The sequence below is a fragment of the Sinohyriopsis cumingii genome, chromosome 6 (genome assembly GCF_028554795.1).
Source record: "Sinohyriopsis cumingii isolate HCF-2022 chromosome 6, ASM2855479v2, whole genome shotgun sequence".
In the NCBI taxonomy this organism is placed as follows: domain Eukaryota; kingdom Metazoa; phylum Mollusca; class Bivalvia; order Unionida; family Unionidae; genus Sinohyriopsis; species Sinohyriopsis cumingii.
The window spans coordinates 72,939,095-72,952,323 of record NC_142966.1 but is presented as its reverse complement, the minus strand read 5'-3'; the positions used below and the strand labels follow the sequence as shown (position 1 = coordinate 72,952,323).

Sequence of the window (13,229 nt, the reverse complement as noted above, 5' to 3'; positions counted from 1 at the left end):
TACAAACTCCTGCTGGTGGACACTGTACATAGTAATGTGGACAAATTATAAACTCCTGCTGGAGGATGATGTACATAGCAATATGGACAAATTACAAACTCCTGCTGGTGGATGATGACATAGCAATATGGACAAATTACAAACTCCTGCTGGTGGACACTGTACATAGTAATGTGGACAAATTATAAACTCCTGCTGGAGGATGATGTACATAGCAATATGGACAAATTACAAACTCCTGCTGGTGGATGATGACATAGCAATATGGACAAATTACAAACTCCTGCTGGTGGACACTGTACATAGTAATGTGGACAAATTATAAACTCCTGCTGGAGGATGATGTACATAGCAATATGGACAAATTACAAACTCCTGCTGGTGGATGATGACATAGCAATATGGACAAATTACAAACTCATGTTGGTGGATGATGACATAGCAATATGGACAAATTACAAACTCCTGCTGGTGGATGATGACATAGCAATATGGACAAATTACAAACTCCTGCTGGAGGATGATGTACATAGCAATATGGACAAATTACAAACTCCTGCTGGTGGACACTGTACATAGTAATGTGGACAAATTACAAACTCCTGCTGGAGGATGATGACATAGCAATATGGACAAATTACAAACTCCTGCTGGTGGATGATGACATAGCAATATGGACAAATTACAAACTCCTGCTGGAGGATGATGTACATAGCAATATGGACAAATTACAAACTCCTGCTGGTGGACACTGTACATAGTAATGTGGACAAATTACAAACTCCTGCTGGAGGATGATGACATAGCAATATCGACAAATTACAAACTCCTGCTAGTGGATAATGACATAGCAATATGGACAAATTACAAACTCCTGCTAGTGGATGATGACATAGCAATATGGACAAATTCCAAACTCCTGCTGGTGGATGATGTACATAGCAATATGGACAAATTACAAACTCCTGCTAGTGGATGATGTACATAGCAATATGGACAAATTACAAACTCCTGCTAGTGGATGATGACATAGCAATATGGACAAATTACAAACTCCTGCTAGTGGATGATGACATAGCAATATGGACAAATTACAAACTCCTGCTAGTGGATGATGACATAGCAATATGGACAAATTACAAACTCCTGCTGGAGGATGATGTACATAGCAATATGGACAAATTACAAACTCCTGCTGGTGGTCACTGTACATAGTGATGTGGACAAATTTCAAACTCCTGCTGGTGGATAATGACATAGCAATATGGACAAATTACAAACTCCTGCTAGTGGATGATGTACATAGCAATATGGACAAATTACAAACTCCTGCTAGTGGATGATGACATAGCAATATGGACAAATTTCAAACTCCTGCTGGTGGATAATGACATAGCAATATGGACAAATTACAAACTCCTGCTGGTGGATGATGACATAGCAATATGGACAAATTACAAACTCCTGCTGGTGGACACTGTACATAGTAATGTGGACAAATTATAAACTCCTGCTGGAGGATGATGTACATAGCAATATGGACAAATTACAAACTCCTGCTGGTGGATGATGACATAGCAATATGGACAAATTACAAACTCCTGCTGGTGGACACTGTACATAGTAATGTGGACAAATTATAAACTCCTGCTGGAGGATGATGTACATAGCAATATGGACAAATTACAAACTCCTGCTGGTGGATGATGACATAGCAATATGGACAAATTACAAACTCCTGCTGGTGGACACTGTACATAGTAATGTGGACAAATTATAAACTCCTGCTGGAGGATGATGTACATAGCAATATGGACAAATTACAAACTCCTGCTGGTGGATGATGACATAGCAATATGGACAAATTACAAACTCATGTTGGTGGATGATGACATAGCAATATGGACAAATTACAAACTCCTGCTGGTGGATGATGACATAGCAATATGGACAAATTACAAACTCCTGCTGGAGGATGATGTACATAGCAATATGGACAAATTACAAACTCCTGCTGGTGGACACTGTACATAGTAATGTGGACAAATTACAAACTCCTGCTGGAGGATGATGACATAGCAATATGGACAAATTACAAACTCCTGCTGGTGGATGATGACATAGCAATATGGACAAATTACAAACTCCTGCTGGAGGATGATGTACATAGCAATATGGACAAATTACAAACTCCTGCTGGTGGACACTGTACATAGTAATGTGGACAAATTACAAACTCCTGCTGGAGGATGATGACATAGCAATATCGACAAATTACAAACTCCTGCTAGTGGATAATGACATAGCAATATGGACAAATTACAAACTCCTGCTAGTGGATGATGACATAGCAATATGGACAAATTCCAAACTCCTGCTGGTGGATGATGTACATAGCAATATGGACAAATTACAAACTCCTGCTAGTGGATGATGTACATAGCAATATGGACAAATTACAAACTCCTGCTAGTGGATGATGACATAGCAATATGGACAAATTACAAACTCCTGCTAGTGGATGATGACATAGCAATATGGACAAATTACAAACTCCTGCTAGTGGATGATGACATAGCAATATGGACAAATTACAAACTCCTGCTGGAGGATGATGTACATAGCAATATGGACAAATTACAAACTCCTGCTGGTGGACACTGTACATAGTGATGTGGACAAATTTCAAACTCCTGCTGGTGGATAATGACATAGCAATATGGACAAATTACAAACTCCTGCTAGTGGATGATGTACATAGCAATATGGACAAATTACAAACTCCTGCTAGTGGATGATGACATAGCAATATGGACAAATTACAAACTCCTGCTGGAGGATGATGACATAGCAATATGGACAAATTACAAACTCCTGCTGGAGGATGATGTACATAGCAATATGGACAAATTACAAACTCCTGCTGGTGGACACTGTACATAGTGATGTGGACAAATTACAAACTCCTGCTGGTGGATGATGACATAGCAATATGGACAAATTACAAACTCCTGCTGGTGGATGATGACATAGCAATATGGACAAATTACAAACTCCTGCTAGTGGATGATGACATAGCAATATGGACAAATTACAAACTCCTGCTGGTGGACACTGTACATAGTAATGTGGACAAATTACAAACTCCTGCTAGTGGATGATGACATAGCAATATGGACAAATTACAAACTCCTGTTGGTGGACACTGTACATAGTAATGTGGACAAATTACAAACTCCTGCTAGTGGATGATGACATAGCAATATGGACAAATTACAAACTCCTGCTGGTGGACACTGTACATAGTAATGTGGACAAATTACAAACTCCTGCTAGTGGATGATGACATAGCAATATGGACAAATTACAAACTCCTGTTGGTGGACACTGTACATAGTAATGTGGACAAATTACAAACTCCTGCTGGTGGATGATGACTTAGCAATATGGACAAATTACAAACTCCTGCTGGTGGACACTGTACATAGTAATGTGGACAAATTATAAACTCCTGCTGGAGGACAACGTACACAGCAATGTGCAAAAAGACCAACTACTGCAGGGGGACACTATACACAATATTGTCCACAAAGACAGACTCAATGCTAAGCACATTAATCTTGTCCTTTTGCTAACCACTGGAATAGACTCTTGCTCAGAAACGAAAAATTATCAACCATGGGGGAAATCATTTTATGGAGAGAGTTAATAACAGACATTTGGCTAGTGGGGCCTTTGTTACAAACATTTTGTTTCATTGTCTAAGTGCTCCCTTCACTTTGTTTTGGGCCACTGCCAATCTTCAAGCATTCACAACATTTTGCTCCCAGTTTGTCAGTACTTAAAAGTACGTAATGCCCATATACTTCATACCTGCTTCCTAATTCACCTGTCTGGAGTATTGGCTGCTATTTTTATCAATACAATCCTCAAGATAAGACTTCTCAGTTATCAATATCCTTAAATACCTCATAACAGCCACTTTTAGCTCCGCATATCTGACAAACCTCACAACCCTGCACAAGTATCTCATTCTGGGGTGGTCGAGGGTGGGGGGGCAAACATGCATGCTGCAGAATGGGAGTTGTCTGTGATAGTGAGGCTTTTGGTGAATGAGTTTCTGCTTATAACAATGAGTGATAAAACTCTCTGCTTCCTCACATATTTTTTTTTAATGATGGGCCTTGCTGAAGCAATTCTGTCCACCACTTATTCTGAGGGTTTTCTATGTATGAACAAAGCTTGCAGAGTCATCATCTTGTTTGAGCAGGAAAGAAGAAAGCTGGATTTCCAAGGTATTTCCACTTCTAAAATCACTAAACCAATGATTCATAGCCATTCCCACTTGCAGGATGAAATTGAATTATATATCACTCTGATTCTCAATTCCTTTGCAAGAATGGGACATCAGTGGTGAAGTGAGAAAAACATATGCTGCAAGACCATTCCAGTTAAGGGAAATGGCATCAACTTCCCAGGTTCTGAGATCACGGACTGGAGACAAAGGCTGAAAGCTTTGTTTGACTTTGTTGCATAATGTTGACATGTAAACCCCAACAGGCACAGATCAACTGAAGACCTAGGAAAGAAATAACCATCTGGTATAAAACAGCTAAATATTGTGGGATATTGAGCCCCCTAGGGCATACAACCTGCCTGGAATATCATGGACTGAGATGGAGTTATAAATAAATGACACCATCCAAAGAAGTCTCAAACCTGAAGGCAGACATTTCAGGATCTCTTTCCCCATTGCCTGATGTAATTAAAGATAGTTGATTTGTCAGACAGAATGAGAATGTCCTTTCCTGCGAGCATAACCTTTCAAACAGTCCTGCGGGAACAAGACCACTGTATTATCAGTAGGAGGGCGGGAGGTAGACACTTCAGCCTGTCATGCCAGCATCTAAGCAAATGTAGATTACAGGAGTTGCTGATGTAGTGGGATGCCTGCTGTGAACCAAGTAAGGTCCTACCATCTAAAGAGATTGAACCTCATATAACCCAAACCAGGATCATCTGGTCTAAAAGGCCAGGACTGCCATCACTGGGATAGAAGAATCATCTGCTGGGGTCACATGTCCAAGAGTCTCAAAATTGAAGGAAGCTACTGTCATATTGAGGAGACACAGGTGGCACAAATATTCCTGAGCTGAAATTGTATTCTCTGAGCAAACGATAGATAACGATGAGATGATCTCAAGAACTATTCCAGAGAGCAGCAGACTCAGTTCAAGAGGGTTCAGAAATCCACGCTGAAATGCTGGAATGAGACAAGTTTATATTCATCCATGATAGCCAGAAATCCAAAGCAAAGCAGCAGTTTCACAAGCAATTTCATGTCTTGGTATTAAAAAAAAAAGGACTGACATGTTGCTTTTGCAAAGTGACTGCTATACTTCACTTTCCTTTAACAATGGCTGAATTACACTTAAATACATACCTTATAATCGCTTCCAATGCCTGTCCAAGAGAAGCTGGTTTTCCATTGATTTGATTAAAGTCCAGATGGTGAGAAAGAAAGGAAGTGGCTTCCAGCAATCTATTGAACTCTCTCTCCACCATCTCATCCTTCTCTTTGGGAACCTGCAGCAACAAAGACATGTCCTCTAAAGCTTCAATCAGCTGAACCTACTGCATATCATATTTGCTTGTTTGTCCATTATAGGTGGAATCAAGAAAATATTTACAATATTACTGTTCATGGCTGAATACAGAAACATTTAAAGCCATTATGTCCTCAAACATCATATTTATTACTCAAGAGACTTATGTTACTTATCCTCAACTAGTAGCATAATGATTACACCAAAACCATAAAGGCTGGAAGGTACGCTTTCTCTGTCTTACTTCCCACTGAGGTTAACCCAACAAGAGGTTTGAAATACTGGTCAATAAGTTTCTCTGTATACAAACAACATATAACAAGAAGAGCTGTCAGAGACTGCTAAGCATGCCTATATGCTAGTGTTTGTCTGATAGAGGATAACCTGCTTACAACAAAGTAATTAGTGTAAGAAAAAAAGTCACTGTGACCTAAGTTCACCTGCTGGAGGGGTATACTGATGCAAGGAACACTGAGACCAAATTCCATGTACAACCCATATCCAAAGCTGACAATCTGCCAAGAGGACAAAACTTTTATTTTTGGACTTATCATTTAGTAAACAAACTCATGAGTGCAAGGAAACAATGTGGCAGCTAAACTGGACTGACTTGAGTATAAAACCTGTGACCTCTGAATTATGAGCCCAACACTACCAACTGAACTACCATGGCATCCAATCATTACACAAATGTCAGTCAGCCAAATAGCACAGTGTTTATAAGCTGACCTGTTTCATGTCGCTGTTATTGTTCACAGTATAAACTTACAGTACATCCATTGCTCTCATACAAGGGACACTTCTGTTTGATCTTGTGAAGCTCCATGTTGACCTGTTTGCTGATGACGGTCATTGGGTTTCCACCTGGAAATATACCAGTGTTCCACATAAAATAAAGCTCAGTTTCACTGAGACCTTCAAAAGATTCCACAACAGTGGCAAGTCTATGCATTAAAATCACTCTCATAATTCAATGTTTACGTTTTCTAGCAACATATTTATATTCTATTTGGCATTATTACATGTTTGCACTTTCTATGTATGAAGGAATTGCATTCTGGGTTGAATCTTCACAATGCAAAATATTTCTTTCTAAAACTGTTTAGTGATATTGGAATACTTTACATCTTCATATTCCATTGGCAGGATTCCATCTACACATATTTAATACTACATTTAAATATTCCAAACTGCATCATTCTACATATAATCTCTGCATTCTGACTATTTATTTAAACATACATGGTACACAGGGAAGGCAGTTTTTAAAAAACATATGCCAGGATACTTTAACTTCACCAAATTCATATTAAAATGATAAGAAAATTCTAAATTGCATCTATGGGTGAGCATCCCAGTTTAAAAGTGAAAATATCAAAGCCACTCAAGCATATCAATTATCCAATGTGATTTAGTTTCAAACAACTGAGTTATTCTTCCTAAGACGCATCCACACGACAACTTTCATAAGTGTGAAACTGGATCCAAGATACTGAAGGCATAATAAACTAATGGATGACAATGCAAAGTCACTCAAGTGTGAAAATTATGATTCAGGATCATATTCTGCACGTGTAAGTGACCCTTGCTGAGATGCAGCAACATACCAATTTTCATGTGTAGGTAAGATAGGGTCAATCTAATGAAATTACAAAAGTCATGCAAATATAAACATTAGGTTACAGTGACCTACATTTGATATGACCAAGTTACATTTCTTGATATGCATCCACATACTAATTTCACAACCATGTGTCATTAGTGTAAGTGATAAAGGATACAATACACTGAGGGCATAACAAATGAATGAACAAATACACAAAAGAATGTACTAATGAACACATGCCCAAAACAATATATCCATTCCCAACCTCCTTGGCAAGATAATGATAGCAGGTGTAATAAGCAGTTTTTTACTTCACTTTTGTTACGGTTGCCATCATATTCAAGTTGCAAACACTGTTGCAAACCAAAGTGAATGACAATTAAGCACATTCTTAAATATTTCGACCCCATAGTCACTGATGCAGGATGACTTGAATATCACTTTCCTGCTAACTCCAAGTAATGTTTTGTACCAAAACTCTACCTTGGTTGCCCATCAAAATGGTCTCTTGGTTTAGAAAACTTAACTACAATTCTTGTGGATTAATCATGCCAACAGTAATATATCAAAGACTGGAAAATTTACTATGCAGTAAAGAGCGCCAATCTGCAAGACAAATGGTTCTTTCAGTGAAGAAACATGAGTACAGTAAGTGGTCCAAGTGGAGCCTGATATCACTCATAGTTACTGCAGTTGATTATGAATATAATCCAATCTATTTATTTTCAAATCTTGTAAATATACGCTGATCAAGTGATTTTCAACAAAAGTTCAATTCTGGAACATAGGGATTAGAATGATAATATGCTCAGTCCAAACCAGTTAATAGGTCACAAATGACATCTCATTTTTAAGCATAAATTTTATTACACAACAGAATTTTGCAAGGCATTATTCAAGCAATTTTTACCATGTTTTAAAACACTATTTTCAGAGATGTAATTTAAAGACAGACTGTTACCACATGTATATCAGCTAATCAACTGCCAGATCACCTCATTAATATGGATTTTTTTAAATATTATTAACAATCAAACTAAAACAAGGGCTTGATAAAAAAAAACATTCATACAAAATTACACTAAATCAACTCTGATTGAGCCTTTAGCCTGGTGACGGGCTCAGTTAACAAGGTACTACATCTGGAGTCTTTAGCCTGGTGTTTGGTTCGGCCAGTTGTTTTTGGCCTTGTGAAAGACTCAGCTTACCATATACCAGATCTATATTTATACCAGTTCAGTGAGCCAGACACTAGATCTAGAGCCTTCAGCCTGGTTGTAGGCTCAGCTGTCCAGGTGCCAATCTAGAGTCTTTAACCTGGTCAATGATTCCGCTAACCACATGCAAGATCTACAACCTATAAACTAGTGACTGGATCAGACAGCAGTCTTCAGCAAGGTGAGAGGCTTATCTAGGAGGATGCTACATCTGGAGCCTTTAACCTGTTGACAGGAACTGCCAGTCAGATACCAGATCAACTTATTGATAAGTTCAGTTTTAAAACTAAAACTAATCAGTTCCTATCTTAGAATCACTACAACATAATAAAATGCTCTTTAGCTGTTAAAATTTATAGTATCCAAGTACTGAAATGACTGACAGCTTGAAGGATTGAAGTGAATCTAATTTAGATAAGATCAGAGAGAAAGACATAATCTGAGAGACATTGCAATTTTAAATAGACTCTCTAAGTAATCTCTATAATATTATTCAAATTTTTCTGTTCATGTCCCAAGAGAATTTACATTAATATTTTATAAACATTATTTGAGGAAAAGGTGACTTCCTCTCAAACCATTTTAAACTCTTGATTCAAATTCTACTATCACTAGTACAATATCCAAGGTAATTACTACAAGATATAATCTTACCGAAATTTGAGTTGTCTCCCTTGACATAAAACGCTGATCTGAATGGACCATGCAACTAGATTTTGATACTAATTAGTGTTTGTTATTAATATCAATTATACAAACAATATTTGGTAATTCGAATGGACATGTTCACAGACAAGAAGGGGATTCCTCCAATCTGAAAAAGGAAAAAGAAGAAGAATACACCTAAATAAATAAAACATAAAACTTTTGAGTTCCTCATGAGTTTTTTCCTCCAGCACAAATCACATTTATCCTTGACAAACACATAGACAATATTTCATCATGTGATAAACCATGATCTGTGGTGTAGTAAAACAATTTATATCACAACTTACCCAGTCCAGTGACAACCATAGCTCCAAGATCAGCTACATAATTGCCCTTTCTAAATGTTGCTATACGACCACCAACTCTGTCCTGAAAGATTTAAAAATTAATGTGAGCTCTATAGTAATCACATGACAATAGGTTGCTGTAACCTCAAATAATTTTCTTTAATTATAACCAAAGATGTGCATCAATGTGACCCATGTCTGATTTCTAAGTAACTGGGAGGATGTTTTATTTTAGACAAAAACCCAACTGAAAAGAATCAACTATTAGGAGCAGTGAAGTCATCAGTCAATACACTGCTTTATTATGTTCGTCTAAAAATATAATATAAACCCCAAAACTGGTTTACTGTAATTTTAATTTTTGGTATACAATATAATTGTAAACCCCAAAATAGTTTACTGTAATTGAAATGTTTGGTCTACAGTATAATAATACAGACCCCAAAATTGGTTGCTTAATTGAAATGTGTGGTATACAAGAATAATACAGACCCTAAAACTGTTTCCTGTACTTGAAATGTTTGATATACAAGAATAAAATAGACATCAAATTTTTTTTCTTTTAATTGAAATGAATAATCACAGATGCAATATTTGATTTATGTCAATGAATAATATTTTGAAACTCAAAGCCAATAGAATGATTAAGCATGTTCAAAACTTTATGAAGAAATCATGTATGAAAAGCAAGACAGTAAGTCTGCAAGACTGAAAAAAGATGAGAATGTGAGATGCAGAAGAATCCAGACCCAATAATACAGTGTCATTGAACTGATACTCAGTAATGGGCAGAGAAGCTCTGTAGGAAAGCCATTGTCAAAATCAATATGAGTTAATCATGGAATTAAACTTTACACATACCCTTGCCTCCAGTATCACAACATCCATACCAAAGGACATGAGTTGTTTGGCTGCAATAAGCCCAGCAATTCCAGCACCAATGATGATGACACGCCCATGTTTCTTGGCTAGGTAAATGTAGAAAATAAAGTAATGTAATGTACAGGCAATCTATCCATGTAAATTTTCAGTAAATGAACTTTACTGATTTTTGAGCTCTTTGTTAAAGCAGGGGGTGGATGTTCTCAACATTTACAGATAATTCCTAAATTACTTCATTCATACCTATTGTTACCAAATGCCAAGCAAGGATTGGTATAATTCCCCTTTACATTTCATGTTTGCATAAAAAGTGATCATAAATAATCTTCAAAGTTTACATTCATAATCGGCATTCATGAATCAGAGATGTGGTTTTTTTTCTCATCACTATCAGCAACATCGAGAACACTGGTAATTATTTTGCATAAAGATTGCAAAGATCCTTATGAAACTGAGACTTAACAGCATCAATACTTTCAACATTTTTAACATCTGACCACCTAGGCATACATTTACTGTATTTATACTTAGCCGACTGATTTAGCTGTTTAGATTTTTAAGGTACAGTTTTGCTGTAACGAGAAAAGTACAGCTGCCCAAGTGAGCACACATTTGTGGAATTTTCCCAAGCAAATGCTATCCGTCAGTGGATGATATTTCAGTGCCATTCACAGTATTTACACTGACATTTACAGAATTTACAGAATTTCAGATAAGGTACATAAGCGATTGTCAATATCCATGCCAGGACCACTTCAGTTGTCCCAGGTTCAAAAAGGAGAATCTGTGTGATCTGACAATCCCTGGGAAAGTTTTTACTATCATTTTACTAGATTCCATATCAAGCATTGCACAAAGAAAAGGAAACACTTTCATTTATTGTTTTTTCCTCAGCAATCTATAGTTATTTCATATTATCTTTACAAAGCTTTGCAAGGAAAATAAGTGTTTGTTAGTAATTTTAAGCTAGGTTCTACATTAATTTTCAGGACATTTATTACCACATCCTGCTATTAAAAAAAAAATCATAAATCTTAGTTTCAAACATTTGCCTAAATAGCAAATTTTGTAAGCAGACTTCTTTTCTCTTTATGATTTTGTGAGGTCAGATCAAGTGGGCTTTTTTTTGCAGACATTTAATTAAATTCAACAGAAGGCTGAACTGTGTTCCATTGCAAGTACAGTCGTTTTGACCTAGAATCAGATATGAATTAGAACAAAGAATATGCAAGCAAAGATTAAAAATTAGAAAATCAGTTTGTTCTCTTCTAACTAAGCCACAAAGCTGCTATAAATAGAAACTGAGGTCAAAGTTCGAAAGTAAAACCAGCATTTTTCTTGGAAATAGAGCAGCTGCTACAAATATAACACAATATTGTTAGGAAAGTGCATGCAAGGCTACAGACAAGCGTACTCTTATGTCGTAGTTACATAGAAGCCATCTTTTCTAGAATACCATCTGAAAGATTAATGGAATGTTAATAAAAATAAGAAAACAAATTATTAATTTTTTGGGGAGGGGAACATACCGAAAACACGTAATCCAAATTTGTTTACACGTAAGGCGTAATCTGGTGAAAAAAGCATAATGATTACGCCAAAAGCATAATGGTTGGCATGTATGTAATTTGCAGTGGTATTAGGTTACATCAGATATGGGTCCATTATGGCATATATGGTAATGTTGATGCTGTACTTACATGGATAAGGCTTAAGTCTCTTGAACACACCAAAGTTGATAAAGCCAAATCTCTCAAGATAGGAATGAACTCTCATTACCAAGGGACCATCACCTAAAAGAAAACAGGAAAACTATTTATTTTTACACTGGACAGAGCTGTTACAAGTATTTTACCTGGACTAGATAAATCCATCTTGCCAAGAGACAGTGTTGTCTCTGGTCTGTTGCACCTGGGCACTGTGTCCTGCAATACCCAGATGGATGTCTTTCCTTCCTGGGGAGTGCCATGCCTTCTCAGGAATGCACCCCCACCATTCCAGGGGATCACTCTCTCAATCTCTGGTGTGATCATAAATTGTACAGTGCAAAGCCAATCATGTATTGAAACTTACTCGGAAACAATTTTATCCAAAAAATCAATATATGGATGATCAAATTTTATCAATGGGCAATTTACACTTTCAAATACCTGATCTGAGTCTGTATGAATGAACAATCCAGATAAAAGACGTCTCAATAATCAGCAGTCTGCTGTATAGAAAGTTTTTACTAAAATTAAATTAGGGGAAAAAAATCCACAACCTCACAAATCCAACCCTCCTAAAATAAAGAAAATTCAGATTTCTGTCTACATATCACACTGATGAATCAAAATAATTCTTACAAATTACATCCTCTTGCCCCCACTACAAGACTGTTTGCCATTTTAAGCATGAGTAAACCAGCAACAGGATGTTCACATTTGTGGAAAAAGAGACTGGTAATAATGTGATCAGGTAAGATATCTCAACAAAATACAATTTATTAAAAAAAGATCCTTTCTCCTTTGAATACATTACCCACTAATAGTACAAGAACTGCTACAAGGTGGAGGGAATGAAAGAGCATTTAACTTCTACCATCTTCACCTCTCAGAGGCAACATGACCTCACCCTCAATAAAGTGTTAAAGGCAGCAAAGTAAATGAGAAACATATGAACTTAATTTCACGGAAACCAACTTCTTTATGGTTTCTGCACACATATGTTGCCTTGCCAACAAAACTTTCTCAAGTGAATATAGTAAAAGCTATAAGCCCCATGCAAGATGTTGTTGTGAAGGTTGTGCTGTCATCAATGGAACCTGGTAGCCATCTGGGAAGTGATTAGAGGCTCAACAAAGTTCAACTCTCACCTTATAATGCCATAATAGATAGACAGAAGCTGGAGAAAGTACACTGAGCATGCCAGCTAATGGACTAAA

General features: G+C 36.9%; 1 protein-coding gene across 3 annotated transcripts in view; it reads right to left on the bottom strand.

Moving 5' to 3' along the window:
- Positions 1 to 13,229, bottom strand: part of LOC149797201 (lysine-specific histone demethylase 1A-like) — a 69,894-nt gene that overhangs the window by 34,018 nt on the left and 22,647 nt on the right. For all 3 annotated transcript variants that reach the window (XM_089961883.1, XM_089961881.1, XM_089961882.1), the window contains exons 6-10: positions 12,007 to 12,099; positions 10,286 to 10,392; positions 9,425 to 9,506; positions 6,376 to 6,470; positions 5,444 to 5,586 (exon numbers count right to left, since the gene is read on the bottom strand). In XM_089961883.1, coding sequence (XP_089818009.1) covers positions 5,444 to 5,586; positions 6,376 to 6,470; positions 9,425 to 9,506; positions 10,286 to 10,392; positions 12,007 to 12,099 — 520 coding nt within the window. The remainder of the gene's footprint in view (positions 1 to 5,443; positions 5,587 to 6,375; positions 6,471 to 9,424; positions 9,507 to 10,285; positions 10,393 to 12,006; positions 12,100 to 13,229) is intronic.